This window comes from Phodopus roborovskii, unplaced genomic scaffold (assembly GCF_943737965.1).
Source record: "Phodopus roborovskii unplaced genomic scaffold, PHOROB, whole genome shotgun sequence".
Taxonomy (NCBI): domain Eukaryota; kingdom Metazoa; phylum Chordata; class Mammalia; order Rodentia; family Cricetidae; genus Phodopus; species Phodopus roborovskii.
The window spans coordinates 65,222,568-65,244,821 of NW_026126418.1; the positions used below are offsets into that span (position 1 = coordinate 65,222,568).

General features: G+C 45.9%; 1 protein-coding gene across 4 annotated transcripts in view; it reads right to left on the reverse strand.

The window, feature by feature from the left end:
* Nucleotides 1-1,501: 1,501 nt before the first annotated feature.
* Pax8 (paired box 8) overlaps nt 1,502-22,254 on the reverse strand; it is a 57,019-nt gene continuing 36,266 nt past the window's right edge. For 2 of the 4 annotated variants that reach the window (XM_051184751.1, XM_051184749.1), the window contains exons 5-12: nt 22,036-22,124; nt 21,547-21,672; nt 21,108-21,283; nt 16,862-16,982; nt 16,177-16,383; nt 8,841-8,942; nt 3,055-3,141; nt 1,502-1,682 (exon numbers count right to left, since the gene is read on the reverse strand). In XM_051184751.1, coding sequence (XP_051040708.1) covers nt 1,606-1,682; nt 3,055-3,141; nt 8,841-8,942; nt 16,177-16,383; nt 16,862-16,982; nt 21,108-21,283; nt 21,547-21,672; nt 22,036-22,124 — 985 coding nt within the window. In that variant the 3' untranslated portion in view covers nt 1,502-1,605. The remainder of the gene's footprint in view (nt 1,683-3,054; nt 3,142-8,840; nt 8,943-16,176; nt 16,384-16,861; nt 16,983-21,107; nt 21,284-21,546; nt 21,673-22,035; nt 22,125-22,254) is intronic. The other 2 variants (XM_051184753.1, XM_051184752.1) reach the window with 1 other exon arrangement.

Sequence of the window (22,254 nt, forward strand, 5' to 3'; positions counted from 1 at the left end):
TTGTACCCAGAACCATCTGGTGTTCCTGAAGATGGCCCTGTGATATTGGTTGTATTTAGTATGGTGCTGGGTGGAGGATAAGAATACCTAGTTGAATCCTCTGCTTCCCACTTTTCGCCACATCATCCCATATCTTTCCAAGCTGAGTTTTCTCTCACGTAAAAGTAGGCTAATCTGAACTTGTCTTCCTCAGTGCCCCCAACACTGTGCCTGGCACAAAAGAGAAGTTTGTCTTCTTGCTCACTTCCTTCAGCATCTCGAAGCTCCAAACTGCCATTTATGTGGAGCCTAGCCTGTACTTATATCTGGATCTTCAACTCACCCCTGATACAACTCATTTCGGTTAATACCAACAGCAACCACTTATGGGGATGGCATTGTGTCACAGGCTTATTTTATGCTGGCATCTACTTAGCTGATCAACTCAAAATTTGGCATAATAGATTTACCCAGCACTGGAAATCTATTAAGGCAAACACAGAATGCTAAGCCAGGACATCTAAAATGTCCCTTCTAATCTGTATCTTTAAAGTGAGTTTGTCAATCACTTGGTTCTGTGCTTAGAGGTAGTCCATCCACAAGGTGCCCCAAAACCTGAGACCAAGAGTAATGGTTTATTGAGTCATGTGGTAATGGTGGGTTGTCTTTAAAAAAAGAAAAGAGTATCAAGGAGAAAGCCCAACATAGTAGGGAAACAATTCACTCAGAGGCCAAAGTCTGGGGGATGGAAAGAGGGAAGCCTGACCCAAACAGAGCTTCTTTTACAGTATTTACAGTGAGGTGGTGGGGGGGGGGAGAAGGAGCTGAGGAGCCAGAGAGGGAATCTTGTAGCTGGCCTCGGGGTCTCTTGGGTGGCTGCATGGGCTGGAGCTGTGGAAAGCACACTTGAATTGGCAGGGCTGTTGAGACCAGGTCATGGTGATCCCAGATGTCATGTTTTGCTCTGTGTAGAGCCTCAATGCACTTTCCAGGGGACAGTTTCACTGCTGCCAAAGGGTGACCCGATGGTTGAGAGGCTAGAGGATACTTGTAGGCTCACAGCAATAGGAAAGGGAAGGTCAGCTGACATCCCCAGGAAGTTGCTGGTTGACTTGCCCAGCAGGTAGCAGAGGCTAAAGATGGTAACTCCTAGGATGGCTGATGGGTAGAGTGTTGGCCCTGGGCTATGATTAATGGGCCAGAAGGACTTGCTTACAGTCCATAATTGCTGGAGTTGTATTGATGAATTGATGATGTGTTGATGGCAGTCCTTGTACACCCTCAGAAAGGTCTCCCTGTAAGTTCTTTGTGAACTCTTTCTCTCCTTTGGTGGGTACCAGCCTGGGTATATATCTCCTCTAGTTCCATCTCCTTTGAAATGGGATGCATCTTGCTTCCTGGAACTCCTGTCCCCCACAAAAGGAATCTTGGAGGACAGTTTGGCCTTCTCCAAGGTCATCCTGACTTTCATGGTTCATTACATTGACCACACAGGGAGTGAGCCGAGATGCTGGAATTGTGGTTATTTTTCATGTAATAAATAAAGATTCCTTTGTGTGACTCTCTGGAGCCTGTCTCAGGCCAAGTCCTCCTGTTGCCTGGTTGTTCCCACTGTCCCCATGACAACTACAGATGGTCGAAGGCCGTGGCAGAGGTGGGTGGTGCACTTGGCCTTGTTGTAGAGCTGTAATAATATGGGGAACCTGAACACATTAAAACAACACCATTATTGCTGGTCAGAGGGAAAGCTGTACCATGGCGTTCCTCCACATCTGCTGACCTTTAAGACAGCACACGTTAATCATTTATCCCCCCGCCCATCTGACCATCAAAGATTAACTCCTCTCCAGCCTTTCCTCCTTCTCCAGCCTTACCTTTTGAGTTTCTAGCCAGAAAAATGATGGCTTCTTGCCCCCTACCCCTCATGACTGCTTTGACCTTCAACACTCTTGCTTAAAGGAGTAGGTAATAGAGAACAGTTATATGTGGCACTTCAAAAACTGAGCACAGTGGGGATTGCTGACCTTGCCTAAAGAATTGGCAGGTCAGAGCATCTTCTTCTAAAGACCCAAAAGAATTGTCTCCTGGCTGGTTCTATGGATTCTGGGCTGGAGGGACTCCCACCGAGCTCAACGGGAAGGCCCTCTTGATCCCACCTGCCTCCTCATCTTTGCCTTTTCTGGCTAAACTGAAGAGGTAGCTTGGAGTTGAACACATCTATCTGGTTTGGAGTTGAACACATCTGTAACAGAGGACAGTCCCCTGTGGGTCATTTCTGGGATTGTAAAATATGACAACAAAATATGGTTTTAGGGGATGGATGGTCCAGCCAGTTTTCCAGTATCTATAAAATTTGGACATCTCCAAGACCACTGTTTGTTTCTGACTCAGATTTGCTCTTATAACTGATAGGGCTACCACTCAAGAAGGCTCTAGAAGAATTCCATAAGGTCTTTGTGGATTTATTTCCCTCAGAATCTTCCCCAAACAGATGGGTGAAAAAGCAGTCTCAAAGCTCACTTGAAACTCACTTTCCAGATATCAACCCTGAATACTGTTCACTTCTAAAGGAACTGGACAGAACAAAGCTTTGCAGGTGATTCATGACTATTTTCAATCGATTTGGATGACCAATGAGCAAGATGGCATCTTGGCCTTAACTCCCAGGAAGGAGAGCAGCTGGCAGTGTGCAGGGAACTCCTGAATAGTCTCACCTGGCAAGACTATAAGTGCCCGCAGGCAGGCCAGCCACTCTTGAGCTTTGCTTAACTGTAACTTCCCTTCTCTATCCTTGCCCTTCAAGGCTTGATTCCTGAATTTTACACAAAACAAAATTTAACAGACATGGCTGTGGAAAGAGAAATATAGAAACTGTAGAATGTTTGGCCTTCTGTTCTCTTCCCTAAACCCACCTGATACTGTGACCTGCTGCTGATTTCTTTTATAACAAACAACTGTCATTTGTCTCTAGACATTCTATCTAACCTGGGATCTCCCAGCTCTTTGGTCTGGCTTCATTCCCCACCACAACCCTCCCCTGCCCACCAGAGAGCCTGGACAACCCCAGGAACTTACTCAGCAGGCTGGAGTTGGGGAAGCGCCAGGCCTCGCTGTAGGAGGAGTAGGGGGTGTGGCTGTAGGCATTGCCAGAATATTCACTTCCTGTTGGAGCACACAGGCAAGAGACCTGTGAGGTTCATGATACCAGCATGGGGACTAAGATGGGGAGTCATGTCTGTAGGGCTGGCCGGGCTGAGTCCAGATATGAACGATACTGGACAGGGAAGGAAAACCACCACAGGAACAGTGGAGCTCAGGATGTCCCACAGTGTGAGTCATTTTGGGCAGTTCCTTGATACACTACAGCCCTCCCAAGAGCCCAGGTAGGAAGATCCCCACTTTCCAGATAAAGAAAAGGAGACTCTCTATGACCTCAGAAACTCACACACATTGAAAATCTGATGCAGTGTGGAAACAGCCAAACTCTAGGAACCAGATTCAAATTTTACTTTTTCAGCTGCTAGGACTCTATAAAAGGGACTCTCCAGAGGGGGGCTGGTGGTCCAAGAGGGAATCAATTCTCAGACAAAGCCATGCCCTTGCATTAGGCAAAATCAGTATAAGGATTTATACAAGGTGTGTCAGAATACCTCTTTTTGTCAGTTGATCCTCAGCTTTCACAAAATAATTATGCTTGTCAAAGAATTTACTGAAGAATCCCCTTACACAACAGCAACAAAGTCTAACTGACAACCACACCTGTCACTGATGTGTAATTTAAAGCTTGCAAAGCATGTTTCTGTAACTCACTCCCTTCTCATCTCTCCCAACCATCCTATGCAGTGTTCTCCCATACTACCAATTTATAGAATGGGAAACCAGAATGGAGTCTGAGGAAGTAGTTTGTCTACTTGCACTGTTGACCAATGATGGACCTTGGGACAAAAGTTTGAAACTCTGGAGCTGGCTGGTCTGAAGTCAACTCTCCACCTTCTATTTCTGGGCTTGAATATGTCACTTTCTCTCTCCCTGACCCTAGTATCCTTGCCTATCAAATGGGGCCAATTCTTGTCTCTATCTCATGGGATTTTGATCAAGATTAAATAAGATGGTATGTATTAAGTACAAAAAAAAATCATGTTCTTGGTAAAAACAGTATCAATAAATGTTGGTTTCTTTCTATTTTCTCTTGAAACAGGTGCAAAAAAAGTTCATGGCCTGGAGAGATGGCTCAGCAGAAGAGAACTGGCTGCTCTTCCAGAAGACCCAGGTTTAATTCCCAGCACCCACATGTCAGCTCATAATTGCCTATAACTCTAGTTCCAGAGGATCTGATACTTTCACATAGACATACATGGAGGCAAAATACAAATACCACATGAAATAAATTATTTTTAAAAGTTCAGTGGACACTCAGACAGTCACACAGTCTATCTTAAAGGCTGAGCTGGGGCTAGCTGGGTTGCTGCCTTATTGAAGAGTAGTCATTTGTATGAGTGGAAGCCTGAAAAGAGCCTAAGGTAGGGGAGATGGCTGAGCTCTCTTTGTGTTTAGCAGTTCCATACTAGGCTTTGGTTAGGGTTAGGGACAGACCCAAACTGGAAGAAAATATGTGCGGGGGATGGGGAAAAGGAAGAAAGAAGAGAACTAAGAAGTTAGCTAACCCAACCATTTACTTATGAATGAAGAAATTTCCACACAGAAGGCCTCAAGGCATTTTCCCAAGACCACAAGTCTAAATGAGAGCCTGAACTGAAGCCTGGCTGCCATGTTCCTCTGCCAGTGCTTGCTCCTATAGCCTACAGTGGGAAGTAAGCCTGTTTACTGCCTGTGTAGTCCAGTTTCCCTGGTTTCAGCATTCCCTTGGACTCCTCCAATTCTGTTCTGTCTGTCCAGCAAGGGCCCCCATTCTATGCCCTTACTCTGGCCTCCCAATGCTGAATATTACAATCTCTAAAGGTCTAGGGAGAGTATATTTGTCCTCTCATTTTATCACTCAGTCATGCATTCTCTCACTGAGCATTTATTTATTTATATATGCTCTGAATGCCTCTTTGCCTCAGTCATTGGGAAGCTGGGATAGAGGCTGTGTCTGGGTTCATAGTACACCTTGGAGTGTGGTATTTCTGCTACCAGACCTGTCAACCCGCATATAGTCACAGATAGTCACTGTGCCTAGGAAAGGCCAGTTCCCTTTGTTCTTATATAGGATGCCAGTAGCCTCTTTCTCTGCCTCGGGGTCTCTGCCTTCATCTTCATATTCTATTCCAATCAGGTCAAAGCTGATTTATGCAAAATGCCTCTGAGTCAAAGCTGATAATTCCAATGACCACTTCAATAACAGTAACTCCCCCAGCCTCTTAGTCCCTCACTTCCTATGGAATCTGCATTACTCAGTCACCCGCATTGCTTTGCAACTTGCCTACTTTTTCTTTTTACACTCTTTCTGTCCCTTCTTTGTTAGAACTTCACATTATATGGAAGAACCAACCCCAGATTCATTTTAGAGCCTTCTGAGATATCAAGCTTGGTATTTAGCTAACCATCTCAACTCTGTTATGGCCTCTGGATCCTTGATTTCCTCCACACTGCTTCCTCTCCTGCTTTTCCCATGTGTTTACTTACCACCATCATCCATGAAGCTCCCCAGGCCCAGCCTCTGAGGCACCCTATCCCATGTTTGTTGCCTCTATTTTTTATCTACTTGCTGGCGGTTTTGTTCTATAAATCACCAAAACATACTGATGTCTGCCTTATCCTTCAGGCCTACCTTCCTAGCGCAATGCTCCCCTAACTTGTCTCTGTGTCTACAATTTCTATTTCCTCAAGTATCTGAGCAGCATTCTAAAACATGGCCCTGCTGCCACCCTTTCCTCTTTACTCTGTGGTGCTTTCTCCAGGTGCTCAGGACCCTTTAATATGCTCACCATCTTTTGGTGCACTGGCATGCTAAATTAGCTTTTCCTGCCTCAGGGCCTTTGTACTTGGTCTTCTTTTAGGCTAGGGATGGTCAGCCTCAGGTTATCACTTGGCTGACCACTTTGAAAAGCTTCTCAGAAAGGCCTTCCTGCCTATTCAGTCTAAAGTAGTTATCTGCTCTCCCTGTGGCTCTAGTTGATCATCACATTTTATTGCCTTCCCAAAGTTATCTTCATGTGATATTATGTTTATTCATTCATTGACTTGCTCGCTGCTTGTTCTTGTCCATTGTCACAGATAGAGGAACATGTTTTGTGAATTCTGTAGGCCCAGTAGGTCTTCACTAGATTTATTAACTGAAAAACTGATGTGGGGATAATAGAAGTATTAGTAATGAGAAAATGGATGCTGGGAGGATTGCTGGAAAGGGAGGTAGATAAAAGTATGGACACGTGGAAGAAGGAAAAGATGGATAAATGGATGGATGGATGAGTGGATGGATGGATGGGTGGGTGGATAGATGGATAGAAATGCCGATGGGTAGAAAGAAGCATGGAGTGATAGATGTGTGCATAAATACATAGATGGATAGATACGACTAAGTAGATAGATGGATAGATAGGAAGATAGTTGGATGAAAAGAGAAAATGGAAGGATGGGAGAAAGCATGGATAGATGATAGGATGAATCTAACTGCCTAATTTGCTGCCTCTGTTTTATAACTGGTATGAAAGTGAAAGTCATTAACTATTTGTAGGGTCAGGCTGTAGCTTGCAGTGTGGGGAAATGGAAAGAGGCACAGATGTTAAATCAATAGACATGTGTTTGAACAACTCAGTCACTTAGTATCATCCCTGAGCACACCATTTGGCTCTTGTAGACCTTGGTTTTCCTAGCTATGAAACTTGAATTCTACCAGCCCCCAAGATTTATTGTAAGGATAAAAGAGAAATAAAGCTATGCATATAAATGGCCAGGTATGCAGAAATGTATAATAAATTACCATTTATTCCTTTGCAAAACTGATTGAAGAATGTAGCAGACATGTCTTATTTGAAGCCTTAAATGTGCCTTAGATGTATGCAGTAGATGCTTAATGAATTAAGGGACTTTAATGGAAAGAATCCCCACTCAGTCAACTGAGAGATCACAGGCAGTAAGAGATGGATCTGGTATTATTTCTCTACAAAAGATATTCCTTCAGAAGTCATTTATTTGCACAAGAGTGCTCTTAGGAACCATATGATTCATTTTAATGGCATTGCATTTCCTGAAAACTAATGTGGACACAGCTTACTGGAAACCCATCCACTGTGCATGGTGAGACCCTTCCCTTTCACAATTCACTTGCAATCTACGAGACGGGTGTGGTGAATGCACATGTACATGTATGTGTGTGTGACACACACAAGCATTGTATATGTATGCCTGTGCCTGAGAGAATATTTCTTCACAACACCCACTCTAGGAGAGGTCTTCTTAGAAGTAGCCCTTCCCCAGTCTTCCAGCTACCTCCCATGTCATACTCTGGCCCCAGAAACCCCTTGCCCTGGACCTGCCCCCAAGAATCATTCATAATTAAGAGAACGAGAGGGGGGGCTTGCTTCATGTTACTTCCTTCTCCTCTAAGCAAGCAGCAGGGAAAGTGGATGGCTTGGAAAGAAGAGGTTCAGGGAGCAGACTGGAGCCTAGGATTTTGATTGAGAGGCCCCATTATCCACACTCTTAAAAAAATAACCGAATCTTTTCCTTTTTTATCTTGACCAATCTCATTTCACGCTCCACAAGAGGGAGGGAGGGAGGGAGAGAGGGAGTCCGGGGCCAGGAGGGAGAAAGGAGTCAGAATTCTGTATTTTCAACGCTGCATTAACCACATTGCCACGGTAACCAGGCAGCAACAAGTGCCAGCTCAGCAGGTTCCCAGGGAGCAAAGCCTCCTCTCCTTGCTCCCTCCCCTCTCTCTCTCTGCCTAAGAGAACTCAACCCACCTGCCTGTGCACAGGGTGCCCAGAGTGGGTGGGTGGCTGGCAAAGATTAACCCCTGCCAGGAGGAAGCAGGTTTGGTGGAATATGGGCCCAAGTCTTTAGGGTCAACCTTTACCAGAAAGGTTTCAGAGCCCTTCCCCAAAGCTTCAGGCCCTTATACCTCTATGGGCAGTGGAAATGGCTCCATTTTAACCACTCATCCATCCCTGGGGCTTTCCTACATGGCTCCTAAACACTGGGGCTTTCCTAAAGAAATTATCATTGCCCTATTTATTTGTCCAGACCCTGGAATCCTGGGACACTGGATCATAACCAGCAGACAGACACCAAATGGATGGTCAAGCGAATTTCCAGGACATTCCAATGAGTATAAAGGACTCTTAGCTCATACTCTGTGGTATCCTTAGAGTCAGAAGAACCTGAGCCCTAGTCAGTGTTGAGTGACTGTGGAATGCAAAGGAAGACGTATTTCACTCATTTCATCATCACCATTATGTTCATTTCCACCATTATCTTCACCATAATTATCATCATCATTGTCATCGTCATCATTCAAATTCAGATTTTATTGACAAGGTAAATTGAGATCTATATGATTTGATTTAAACCATGGGAGAGCAGTGGTTAACTCACAGTTGTCTCACAGTGTTAGTTATATGCTCTTCCACTTTAATGAGGTAAACGAGGAGGAAGAAGGGGAGCCTGGACATTGGTCTGCCTGTGTGGAGGTCTGGGGAGAAGACTGCTAAGTTGAGAGAAGTCAAGGAGACAAGACAGCACTGGGGATTTTCCCTAGGTGTTTATATGAAGGTACTCCTTTGGACCATCCTTCACTGTCCTTTGGGAAGCCTATGAGTGTGACACAGCCTATCTCTTATCTATTGTATTATCATCTATTGTATTCTTAATTCCTCAACACTTCCCTTCTGCAATGTGCAATGTCCCTCAACCCTTACCTGCCACCATGCCTGCGATAGCAGAAGAGGCATAGCTGCCCTGTCCACTGGAGGGGATGTGGGGTGGATATCCAGGCAGCGTGGGCCCCACCATCTCTCGCCCTGGTAAAAGACACCAAAGAGTCATTAGTTGGTGTGCAGGTGGCTCCTATGCTCACCATCCCACCCTGCTGAGGCTCAGTGAGACGCTCCTCAGCCAATACTGCTGGAGCCACAGCCGTTTTCCAAGCCTCCTTCCTGACTCCTCTGAGCCCACGTTCTTCTTTTCTCTAGAGGGTAGAAGCTCACCAAGCAAGAGGCTCTCGCAACTGCAGTCCTACTTTGTTTCCCATGCCCTAGGAGTTTTATTTTCACAAATATTATTTTATTCCTCCACAAAAATGTCAAGGTGTTGGGTGCTGGGATGGTGTCTTCTTAGGCCTTATCTCCCTGTCCAGCATAGTAGTTGACACCAATGAACTAAATAAATACATAAGAGGCCACTGGACTCAGTCCATCATGTTTCACATGGCTTTTAAAAGAATGACAAAACCAGGCCTTGTGACATAAAGGTAGATGGATGATCCATCACTGTCCTTCGGGAGATATGTGGCAGACATTGCTAATCAACCATAGAGGGAAGCTCCTACTGGTTGATCTGGACTTCCAGGTGGATAAAGTTAATCAGAATAAAAAGGGACATGAAACATGTTGACTATTCCTGACATAAAAAGAAACATCACCGAGAGACTGTTAACTGCCCCACATGATTGTAAGTGGCATTTTTATCAATTGTACTTCTTTAAAAAGCCATTTTCAGTATGTTTCATCCTTGGTCTATCTCTGATTATCTGTGATTTGTGTTATGCCTACCAGGACATTCCTGGGGAAGCCCATCTCCCTGCATCTGTCTTTCCTTCACACCAGGAAATGAAAGCTTCCCTTCTGGGAGACCTCACCTGGCCCTTGATGTTCTCCTCATCTATGCCTGCCCAGCAACCAGAACCCTTCCACTGCTTGCCTCCTCGTCATTCTTGTTCTGTGCGCCAGACCAGAATCTGTACATCCTGGTTTTCCCAGGCCTGTTCATGTGATGACCACTGACTCAGAATGTTTAGTAACAATGGCCAGCCCATTCTTAAAATGATCCAATGTGAATAATGAATTATTTGGGCAAATTAGTCCTTGGTGATGCTTGTAGAATTCCATCTCAGTGATGTTGACATTATTGGCTGGTAAATCCTTTGTTGTGCAGCTGTCCTACTAATTAAAGAGTATTGGACAGAATCCCTGGCCTCTACCCACCAGATTCCAATACACCAGTGAGACAACCCAAAGTATCCCCAGACATTGCTGTATGTCCCCAGTGCAGAAGAAACATGGGATAAAATCACTGCAGCTAGAGAGATCATTGTGTTAGATGATAGCCAATCAGCACAAATGGTTTCTGCCACCTTCCTGGGGGACTGCCTGGAAAACCCTGTCAGCCAAATCACTAGACCTACCTTTTCTATGTCACAGACTGTCCCCTCTTCCCATATGCCCTCCCAGATCCTTCATACCTAAACTTCTTGAAAGGGTACCTGGTTAATGGTGACAAATGGGAAGGTGCGTACCATGAAGACCCATGAATTATTACCCCAAAGTGACTAACTCTCTCTTACTCATGAGGACAATTATTTCATTTATCAAGGACTTACTGAGAAAGTTTTAAGGGCTAGGCACTTGGGAACTTGAGAGAGAGAGAGAGAGAGAGAGAGAGAGAGAGAGAGAGAGAGAGAGAGAGAGACCTGAAGAGCAAAGCTTGGCACTAAGTTGAGATGGATCTTAGGCTAGGATGGGCTTTAGGGCCAATCCAGCCAAGAATGCCTGCACTTACAAGTTCTGCCCTTTTTCCAGAGAGAAGGGGCTAGGAATCAGAGGGCTAGAGGTACTCATTCTGCTTTTATGGCCCTCTGTTTGCCCTGAGACCAGCCACTCTAACCCTAAGTCTGTTTCCTCCTAGGTAAAATGGGGGTGGTGGTGGATGTGGGTGGCCTTATACAAACTAGTCCTACAACTCTGGTGTTCTCAGTATAATCCAACCTGTTGCCTCATGCTCTAGGTAGACACTGATTAGTGTAATGGACACATTTTAAAAATGCTCATTATCAGTGAAGTTCTTGCAGAAAAACATCCTGTCAGAAATAAGCTGTTAGTATGCATTATTGAAAACAGCTTTAGGAGTTTGAGACACTGGAACACCTGTCTCAAATCGACTGTCTTTACTGAGTATCTAGATCTGATTGGCACTGAACTAAACAGGTGGTTTCCGTTCACATGACATAAGGGCACCAGAAGAGCCAAGGATGGGCTGGAAATGCTAGGAAAGAAAGGGAAATGTGACAATGAGGAATAAACACAGGATTCACCCCAAATAAACTTTTGAGTTTCAAGTGAAGAAGTCAACAATGTGACACAATTACTGCCATTACTGCCATTACCAGGGACAATGGTTGGGAAAGGGTGATGGCATGAAAGGGAAGCAGGGTGATGGGCATCTGAGTGAAAATATTGGAAAGAGATGGGGCTGACTTAGGCTTCACACATTTGCTTTCTTCTTTTTTACCTACTAGACAGAAGGAGAAAGCAAGAAAGGGGGGAAGGGAGAGAGAGAGAGAAGAGGGAAGGAGAGAAGGTGGGAGGGAGAGAAAGAGAAAGAGGGAGAGATTTTAAAACTGAGACTGAATACTAGATCCAGGCAAGAATATGAACAAATTAATTTCTCTAAGCCAAAATCGTCCTATCGGCCATACACGGCTGTGATTCAGAGAAGAGCTTGTGGCTTGGCTTCACCTTATTTCCTGGTTGGTGGGACTTCTTGGCACACTGTGTCTTCCATGAATTAAGCTTAGTTTTGGCTCTCTGACCATCTATTTGCTAATGCTAGCCTGCTGTTCCCTAGGCGGGTGCCGGCAGCCTCTGGTCCCATGCCTCCTGCCCTCCTGGTCATTTGCTGTCACCTGAACAGCTTTTCCATCTATGCTGTCTAGTGCAGAGTTCCTGGGCACATACCTCAGGCCACAGATTAACCCAGGATCTCTATCAGTAGGGCCTCATTCCTTGAACACTAGCTCTTGCAAAAGAATTCACCTGTCTCTGTCCCTCTCTTCAGGGATTTTAATCTTCATTTCTCCTTAGTTACCTAATTTTCTCTCAGTAAGGAAGATTTCTGAATCAATGGCCCAAACAGACCACTGAAGACTTCACCTAATAAAATCTGGCCCTCCTGGAAAGACAATGAATTTCTTTTTAGGACACTGCCCTACCCAACCCATGCCTTCATAGACCATCTTAACAATTCCACAAAACTCTCTGCTTTAATTTCTTTTATTTAGAGAAGATGTATTTGTTTATGTATTTTATGTATATGGGTGTTTCGTCTATATGTATGTACATCCTCACACCAGAAACAGGAATAGGATCCCATGGGTCTACAGTTAGAGAAGGTTATGAGCTACCATGTGGGTGTTTGGACTTGAACTCAGGACCTCTGGAAGAGCAACCAGTGCTCTTAACCGCTGAGCCATTCCTCCAGGCGCTCTGCTTTAATTCTTAAAGAACAAGATTTTGTAGTATGGAAGTGTAGCCCAGAAGCAGAGCACTTGTATGGCTTGAATGAAATGTCCAGTATTGGAGAAACAAAACAAAACAACAACAAAGTCTTTCAGAGAGTCAAGAATCTTGAATCACACCAGGTGTGGTGACACACACCTTTAATCACAACACTCAGAGGCAAACAAGATCTCTGTGAGTTCCTGGCCAGCCTGGTCTATAGTGAGTTCCAGGGCTGCCAGAGTTACATGGTGAGACCCTGTCTCGAAACAAGAAACAAAACAACAGAGAATCTTGAACAATTGAAGAAACAAAACAACAGAAGCCACCAGCTAGAGATGGACACACCCTCTGGTCAGACACACCCTCTTCCCCATTCTGTTTTGAATCAATGTATCCTTACTGTTTAATCCCACCTCTACATTCCAATAGACTTCCAATGGGGACTCTTCTAAAAATGTTAACATAGGCATCAACACAGGTTGGCTGACTACAAAGCAGGGTTCTCTAGGAAAATCCTGGCACCCCAGAACTCTTGGTAAATATTCTAATTAGAGGTAGAGAGCAGGAACAGAAAGCCATTAGCTAGAGGAAGGAATCCAGAGGGTAGAGGTGATTTTAGACTATTTCATTTGACCCCTTTGATGTCTGCCCTCTGTGTAACCTCTTTTCAATGCCTTATCTTGTTCTCAGAGCAAGGAGAATTTATGGCAACCCAGAAATCTCCTTGGCAGGACTAAATATAATTTGTACAAAAGAATGGAGGAGGATACTGGGCTCCTTGATGATAAAAACCTAACTGCAGCTTTCCCATCAGCTGAACTTAGAACAGCAAGGACAAGGATGTCCTTGATGTCCCTGTTGTGGCCAGTGGATTGGAATCCAACAGGCGCCCAGCTGGGTGGGTGAGGGTGGTATTCTAAAGGGGACAAACAAGAACTGTAAGTAAATCTCATTATTTCCCAAGTCCTAATGTTTCTTTTTACTTGGCTGACCAGAGAATGGTTGAGGCTCAGAGAACAGTCATCCTGTAGACAACACTCACAAAACCCTTGCTCAGGGAGAAAATGTCGAGTTTCAGCAGATGACAGGGCTTTCTTAGGTAGAGTCAGACAGAAGAAGGGACTAGGCAGGCCCAAGCAAGACTGAGAGGGGCTGATTTAAGAAGAATTCCTGACTCTACCTTCCACTCTGCTTTCCTGCAGAATATCCCGGGAATGATTTGTTCTCTGCCTCTTCCTCCTCTTTCTCTCAGATTTAGCTCTTTCCCTGGTTGGTAGGTTACAGTTCCCATTCCATTTCTAACATTCCTCCATCCTGCTATGTTCCCTCGACCCCATGAGGGCTCAGCCAAGTAACAGGTACTTAGATCCAGGCCTCAAGTGGGAAGTCTCTGCAGTCTGAATTCATCTTAAACACTAGCAGTGATCTGTGCGTCCCTAAGCTGAAGATCTGGGCTCGGTTCTCTAACCTCTAGGTCTTAACTTGCTTCTTGCTCTTGGATCCCTGGACTCTGTGCTCTTCTCAGGGCCATTGCCTCTATACTAGATTTTAACATTGTGGCCAGCCATTCAGGAGTGATCATCAGACCCATTCCTGGCTATGGGGGTCACCTGGCTGTGGGTTTGCTGCCGGGGTGACCACCTGGTATCTGTGGTCAGCTGCTTTAGCCCACCGATTGGATGACCTTCTAGTCCTGCAGCTGAATTGGAGAGTCCACTAAATTAACAGACAATAGAAGCAGGAAGTATCAGCCCTGATCGTATATATTGAAAAGGAAACTTGCAACTTTAAAAGGTGGTAGGATGGGGAAAATGTGGGGCTTCAAGGTGAGGGAGTTTGCCCTAGGCTGTTCTAACTATAAGCTATACCATTGCCAATGTAAAGGGGCAGTGGTGACACACAGCTTTAATCACAGCACTCAGGAGGCAGAGGTAGGCGAATCTCTGAGTTTGAGGTCAGCCTGGTTTACACAGTGAGTTTCAGAACAGATAGGGTTTCTCAAGGAAAAAAGAAAAGGAAGAAAGAAAAGAAAAAAGAAATCATAGCCTATGTCTATGATGATCTGTCTGTATTTCTGGCTACTGTCTATCCTTCTCTCTCAGCAAAGTCTCTGCAGCTCATACAATAATGAAAGAACTGCCCTGGATTATGTGCCCTTCACGCTCAGCCATATCCCTTACCTGCTTCCCAGACTCCCATTCCCATGACACAGACAAGTGTGCCCTGTTATGCAGCCTCTGTGCTCCCAGGACAGACACAGGCCATTTCTTTCCCTCTTCCATCTCCCAATCCGCATTCTCTGGCTGACATAATTTCACTCAACTCACAGGTTTGTGCCTTTTAATCACTTTGCTCAAAACAAATGAGCCATCTCTGCTGACTTCACCCTCTGGAAATTTCAAACTCCAAGTCAACACTTTTTTCCTGTCTTTAGACTCTTAACCACTGCCTCTCCACCCTCACATTGCCCGTCTCCCTCACTAGGGCACATGGATGCACGAGGAAGGGGGGGAGGGGAAATAGCAGTTGTCAGTCAGACTGAAAATGCTGTCACTTATAAGAAAGCATGCCTGGGCTGAGGTCTCCGGGTCTCTGGGCCTTTAGATCCTCTGACCCAGAGAGAACCAAAGTCACACTGCTTTGGCATCTCAAGCCTGTGGACCTCTGGAGGCAGCATTCCTGCTTCAGATGGAGCTACTCTGCTCTGGTTGGGGCACCTGGTTTTGGCAAAGGCTTTCATCTGAAGTTGCAAGAGAGGTCTAGAATACTGGAAAATTGCAGGTCCAGATGGCTTAGATTGTACAACTCTGGGCTGTCTCTGTACCAAGTCTCCCCATCTCCCTTATCTCTGCTTTAACCTCCCAAGGTGATGGAACCTCCCAAGGCCATGGAACAGGAGACAGAGATCCATGTCCTCTGTCACTAACTATCCAGATTGTGTGGAAACAGCTCTCTTCACACAGAAGATGCTCAGCCGGAAACTAGCTGGCTTCCTTTCTTGGTTCTGGGACCTCCCAGGACCCCTGTTTTAATAGTCAGTCAGATATCTGAAGACTTAAGGTGTCTCTGCTTGTGCCCAAACCCAACTTTGGTTATTTAAGACATTGCTCAGGTCCTGACTGGTTGGGATAATGTCCTGTTTGGAAGATGCAGTTGGGATTAGACACATGGGCAGCCAGCCCATCTGGAGACTGTAGTTGGGCTGTTTCCTTTTCAGTATACATTGGTTTGCTCTATATGTCCCTAACCTACTTCAGACTGTAAGCCAGAACAAGGACCTCAACACCTCCAGCTGGGAAGTTATGCAGTCACCAAGTTAAGGCAATGAGAGATACTCTGGTCCTTTAATGATGCTGCCACTTCCCTGCATGTGAAGATGGCCACAAATGGTTACTCAACATTCCTTTTTTTGGAACTTGATCCAGAAATTGACTCAATAGTCTTTTCCCCTCCATATTTTGTCTTTGTTTCTTTTTGAATCTATATATAAAAAAAAAAGGGTTCATATTTTACAGTACCTAGGTTCTGTGTATGGCCCTATTTTCTTGAAGTGATATATCCCACTTGTTAGAACCCCCAAAATGGTTATTTTTGATTCCTGACTTTGCCTACAAGAAGAGACTCGTGTGCTAAATAGAGACTAGGGTGGTGGTGGGCTAGATTTGAGCTAAAGATGGGAGTATCTATCATCAGACCAGAGGCCTTGGTGACCTCCCTCCCACCCCACGACACTGCAGAGCCCAGGACCTCCTTGTCGTACCTGAGAGGAGGGCCTGGCCCGTGAACTGCCCGTACACGGAGGCAGCATGGGGAAAGGCATTGAAGGGTGGGGCCGAGGCACCTGCTGGGCCCCCAGAGCCGACTTGCTGCAGATCCAAAAAGGCGGAGCTAGATAAAGAGGAAGGGGTGGAGCTAGAACTGGAGAGCTCTGGGGTTTCCTGCTTTATGGCGAAGGGTGAATGAGGATCTGCCGGAGGGAGGGAGACAACAAGGAGAGAGGGGTGTGAGATGATGGGGCGGGATCATGCACAAACCAAGCCATGAGATGGGGCAAGGGCATGGGGACAGGCAGACCTGGCTGCTGTAGGAGGAGTCTAGGATGGGGAGCTGGGGTGTTCCTCAGATGGAATGAGATGGGGGAGCTGGAGGCTCTACCTCCCTGCTGTGCCTTCTGCCAGTGTAGATGGAAGGGGAGACCGAAGTATATGTGTGCTCAGCCTCTCCCTGCAAGAGGGAGTAGGAGATCCAGGGGGTGCCAAAGACTGAAGGCACCACCCCTTTGCTCCACTTTGAGGCCCAGTCAGCATAGTCCACATCTCCGTTGCAGGCCAGCACCCCAAACGCCTTCCTCCTGCCAGCCAGACACTCCTGCCTTCCCCTGCCCCAAGCCCATACTGACCCTCACAGTAGGGTCCAGATGGCTCAGGGGCCTCTGGGCATCCTACCTGCCACCACCGGATAGGTCTGGTGAGTCGAGAGGTTGCGTCCCAGGGGTGTATTGGAAGGTGTCAGGGTGGCCTTCCCATCATCCAGGGCACTGTTGAGTAAGGGCAGTGGGTACAGCCCCTAAAGAACAAAGAGAAGTCAGCAGGGGAGAGCAAGGCCCCTCCCTGAGCAAGGCTGTCTTCCTACTGACCCTACTGTCTGTCTCTGGACTAGGTAGCACCAATGTCCCCAGGAAAAGCCCCTTGTTCATTGTGTCTTCCTTCTTGCTCATTTCTTGGTTCCACATAGCTTGTTTGATAGGGCCTTGTTCTTCCACTCAAAGGCCTAGAAACCTCCAAGGACCTGGCTTCAGAATTCAAGGCCCATCAGCGGCATAGAAGCCCAGGTATGTGATGGGGACTGGCCATCAGAGGATCATGCCCTGACTGGGTGCTGCTCTCTTTCTTATTTCATATGGCTTGGGCTGTAACATAGGGAGGCATTGCCTAGGGCTGGGGCAGGGAGTGAGTGGGGCTGCTCAGAGTATTTCACTCTAATTGATTCTGATTTAGGAAATGCAAGTGTAGAGCTGAGGAAACTTATCCCTTCTCCTGGGGGTGAAGCAAGGATTTGGGCTCCAGTGCTCATACTATAGCTGCTGCCCCTGACTGATGGCAGCCATCACTTCTTACACTTGCTCACATTCGATCTTTGCTGCTATCGTTCTTATTGAGCAACCCAGTGATGGGAACCAGTAAGACTGTCAGATTTACATTCATGTGCAAGTGGAAACATTTAGTTTCACCTTGAAAGATACATAGGATTCCCTTTTTTCCCCAACATTCCTTCAAGTACTTGGGGTCATCTTCAATAAGAGCTTATTTCAACTCTTACTAGTGTTCCCTGGTATGAGCACGACTATGGCATGAGGCACTCCTTGCATAAATAATTTGTCAGGCTAAAGACAAGAGTATAGGCTACCCTCCCCTTGGCTTCCTGCTGTTCTTCCCAGGGAAAGACAGTTCACATCCACTCCACACACACAGGTCCCACATTTCACAAAAGCACTGTATGAACTGTTGTAGAAGACTGGAATCAAGGAACATTCCCTGGTTATATAACAGTTCTGCTGAAGACAATTGTTTTCAGTGATTTCCATTGAGCTCAGTTCTCCAAGGAGTCACAGCATTTTCTGGTTGCATGCAGGGCACTTTTGGAAGCTGCAGTCAATTCTGGAGGCCACCAGGGCACCATCAGCATGGAGCAGCAATTACTGACTAAATAGCACTCCCGTTCCCTTCTTCCGAGGGGGCCTACTTAGAGGCAGGGTGGAGTTGCTCAGAGCTAGCTGATTCTAATGAAACTGAACAAAACACCTAATTTCTAGAGAGTGTTAAAAAAAAAAAAAGTTTGCAATGTCTTGTGAATGTGTTGATTTGACAGCAAAATACTTACTCAAAATCAAGTTTCTGTCCCCAATCCAGGCAAAGAGTAAAGGAAAGCTATATAGTAGGAGATTTGGATGGTGTTGCATTTAACATCTTAAACATGCCCATAATGACTGGATTTTTTTTTCTAGGCTTGAACTTGAATTGGGGGCAGGAGAGCATAATGATTCAGAAGTGAAATGACTTAGTTCTGATTTTGCAACAATCTGTAGGGAACTGTGGTCTGTTTGAACTCTGAGTCTTGATCCCCCCCCCATCTTAAGAATCTACTGCACAAGACCGATTAAATATTATCTGTGATCTTAAATAGAGTGTTTCTGGACACAGAATACTCAGCAAGCACAGATGTTCAGCAAGAAGTGGCGATAGACATATTTTTACTACTACAGGAAGAGGCCGTAACTGCCACATTCTTGGCCTGTCTTCATAACATTCTCTCTCATTCTGCTGGCTCACATGGTGGTAGGCTTCAAATATAGAGGAAGAGCTACACAGATTTTTTAGCAACACCTGGGGAGTGGGGAGTGACACTGCACTGAGAAATGGGGTCACTTTCACCCTTGTTGATTTTCCAGACAGGAAGTATGTATCTTTGTCCCATGCTAAGGCCATCTTGTCTCCCAAAGACACCAAGCTTTATGTGCCTGAATGAAGGAGCAGATTACTTTAGAGAAGCAGACACAATAAGCAGAAGAGCAAGGTTCAGGCTGGGTGTTCTCTGTCCCTCCAGCCTGATGAGTGAATGGATGAAGAGGTAAGAAATGGCTGAGGGACACTGGGTTGGGCTTCACTTTACTCCTCCAGGCTGCAGAGTTAGAGAAGCTTAATGATTTTCACATGCTCTTGTTTTATTAGTCTTTAGTAAGAACTCCCTGGCACACACCTTTAATCTCAGCACTCAGAAAGCAAAGGCATGAGGATCTCTGTGAGTTTGAGGCTAGCTTGGTCTACAAAGCCAGTTTTGGGAAAGCCAAGGCCACACAGAGAAATCCTGTCTAAACAAGAACAAAAACAAAGAACCAAACCAAGAGGCAGGAGAAGAACAACCATGGAATTGCCATGTCAAAAAAAGGTAAGGGTAGATCAATTCACATGAATGAAATTAGGGTTGGCAGCCCTAAACTCTGCAATCATCTGCTTCCCCAAGTCTTCTCATGCTCCAGGCCCTGAGTAATCCTCATACAAATTGAAAAGCTAGGCTTAGTGACCACCAAGTCTCCTGTAGTTCTAAAAGTCTCTCATCCTAAGATCTTCCATGCATATGCCCACCAGCGCGACACAAGGGCTCACTCTAACCAAGCAAGGTCCTTTGGAGAACGTATAGATGAAGCCAGGAAATGGCTCTAAGACCTAGTGGATACCAAGGGTCTCCTGGGTAAAGCCACATTATTCTCCAAGGGTAACTAGTATATGCACATTGCATTTTGCAGGCTCATCGCCATAGAATGAGCTTCCTACAGACTCAACACTTGCCTCCTAGAGCCATGCTCTGATTATCAGATGTGCACCCAGGCCTTCTGCCTGGATCTGCTGATAGCCAACTTTGTCTACACCATTCACAGCTGTCATAGCCAAGGCTGATAAAAATCACTGACGCATATTGCCTACCCAGCTGTGGGGGTTGGCACAGGGCCAGCAACCCAGCCATTCATTGGCAATGTTTCAACTGCTTGTTAGCATCATCATTGTCTCCCTCAGATCTTAAAGGTGTACTTATAGACTTGCCTCAAGCCAAGAGGAGTGATAGGCCATACCCCAAAGAGTTTGACTAGATGGGATGAAGAGAGACAGACTTTAGAACCATTGACAAGTGGTTTTTAGCATTATGGGTTATTTGTTGGCCTCAGTGTGGGAATACTCATATCTCTGTCTGCTTTTTACAGAAGACATCCCATTATAACCCATTTCTCCATGCCTAAGATATGGAGGGGAAAATTCCCCATAGCTTGTGTCTTACTATTCTTGGTTTCTCAATTGATTCATTGGTTCATTTGTTTGATATGCCTTCATTGAGTAGCCATTAAAATTTTGGGCTTGGGATGCTACTCAAAGGTAGAGGAATTGCCCAGTGTGTGTGAAGTCCTGGGTTTGACCTCCATCACTACCATAAAGTAATAATAATAATAATTAATAATAATAATGATGATGATGATGATGTTAGGCTCTAGAGAGGGGGCAGGGATACATCAAAAGGTTACCCTGTCTTTAAGAAGTCTTTTGCCTTTACCCCCTACCCATTAGGTTATTAGAATGCACAGTAAAGTCAATAGAAGTCATGTGTGAGGCAAGAAGGCTGACAGGGGCCAAAGGGGTGAATCATACATGAGGGGCAGGGACAAATTAATGGAGAGGGTGACTGAGCTAAGTCATTGCAGCCAGCTGGTATTTTTCCAGGTAGAGCAATGAGAAGAAAGGCATTCTACGAGGAGGGCACATGATGTACCAGGGCAGAGAGGTGGGAATGAGGTCGGTGCACTTGAGCACATGAGTCACACAGAATCCTAGGCTATGGAGGTGGGGCTAGGTATGGTATTGAGGTCATTGTGAGAGCCTTAACTCCAATTGTGGGTTTGATTCTATTGTTGGAGAAAGCCACATATGGCAAAAGGATGGCCCTGCATGCAAGAACTAGGTTTAGAGTTCAGAGTTGGGTTATGAGAAGAGGGCAGCAGCACCAGCAAGACATCTTGCAGCTGGAAACTGCGTCAAGTGTGTCCTGAGCCCATAGGAAAAATTTGGAGTTGCTTTGATGGCTAGAGTTCATACTTTGCTCTGGTCCTTGCCTAACCCGTCTATGCCCTGCACCCTGCTTTCTTACCTGCTCGCCTTTGGTGTGGCTGGGGGAGGCATAGGCCTCCGAGTAGTGCTGCCTCTCAAACGGGCAGTCAAGCGGCTCAAGGTGGTGCTGGCTGAAGGCATCTGTCCGAAGGTGCTTTCGGGGACCACTGCTGCTACTCTGTGAGTCGATGCTCAGCCGACAGCTGTCTTGATCACCTAGTGCCCCCAGGCAGGCAGGGAGAAAGCTTTCAGGGGACCCCTCTTCCAAGACACCTGACCAAGTGGCCAAAGCAGAGGAGCAGATGGGCTGAGGAGGTAGGGAAAGGGTCAGCTAGAAGAAGGACCCATGCTCCTGTGAATAGGGGGTTTCAGAACCCTACCCAGTCCTGGACCAAAGGGAGGCATATCTTCCTATCAAAACTTTTGAACTGAGTGGTCTCCTGTGCCTCATGCCACCCACAGGTCACCAGAGAACTCACTATCATCCATCTTTCTCTTGTTGTCACTGCCAGGTTGAGCAATCCCCAAAAGCCCGTTGATAGAGTAGGTAGAGCCCAAGGAATCCGACTGGGGTGACTCTGGGGGTGTTACAGCTGAGCTGGGGACTGCAAAGGAATAAAGAGGTCAGAAATGGGAAACCATATTCCCACAACCCCTATTGCCACCATGAGTTCAAAACAACCGCCATGCTGTGGACAAAGGCCCTGGAGAGCTAGAGTCCTTCACTCCAGGGGCATGCTGGTGGGAGGGATTCCTAGAATTACGTTTGTCTGAAGTGTGTTCATTTTCCCATGTTCCTGTGAGTCTCCCATGAGTGTGGAAGTAGACTTTGTCTCAGGGTAATAATTCAGTCCATAGACAAACATATGAACAATCATATGTTCGTGTGTGTCTGTATGCATCTGTGTCTACATGGGTGTGGGTCTACATTCAAAGTTGTGGGAACAGTCAAATCCCTGAGCACTCACTCAGTGTGTGTCCTGGACTCAGAGATTTGGTGGCCACGCAGCTGTCCATGGGAAGGTTGAATGGTTGCTGCACTTTGGTTCGGATGATTCTGTGAGCAAGCAGAAGGACTGTTAGAGAGAGGATGACACAGGAGCTATGGCTTTCCAGGATCCAGTCACCTTTATGACAACCCACTTAGATGTCTTACATGTGTCCCCAACTCAGTGAGTCAACCATCA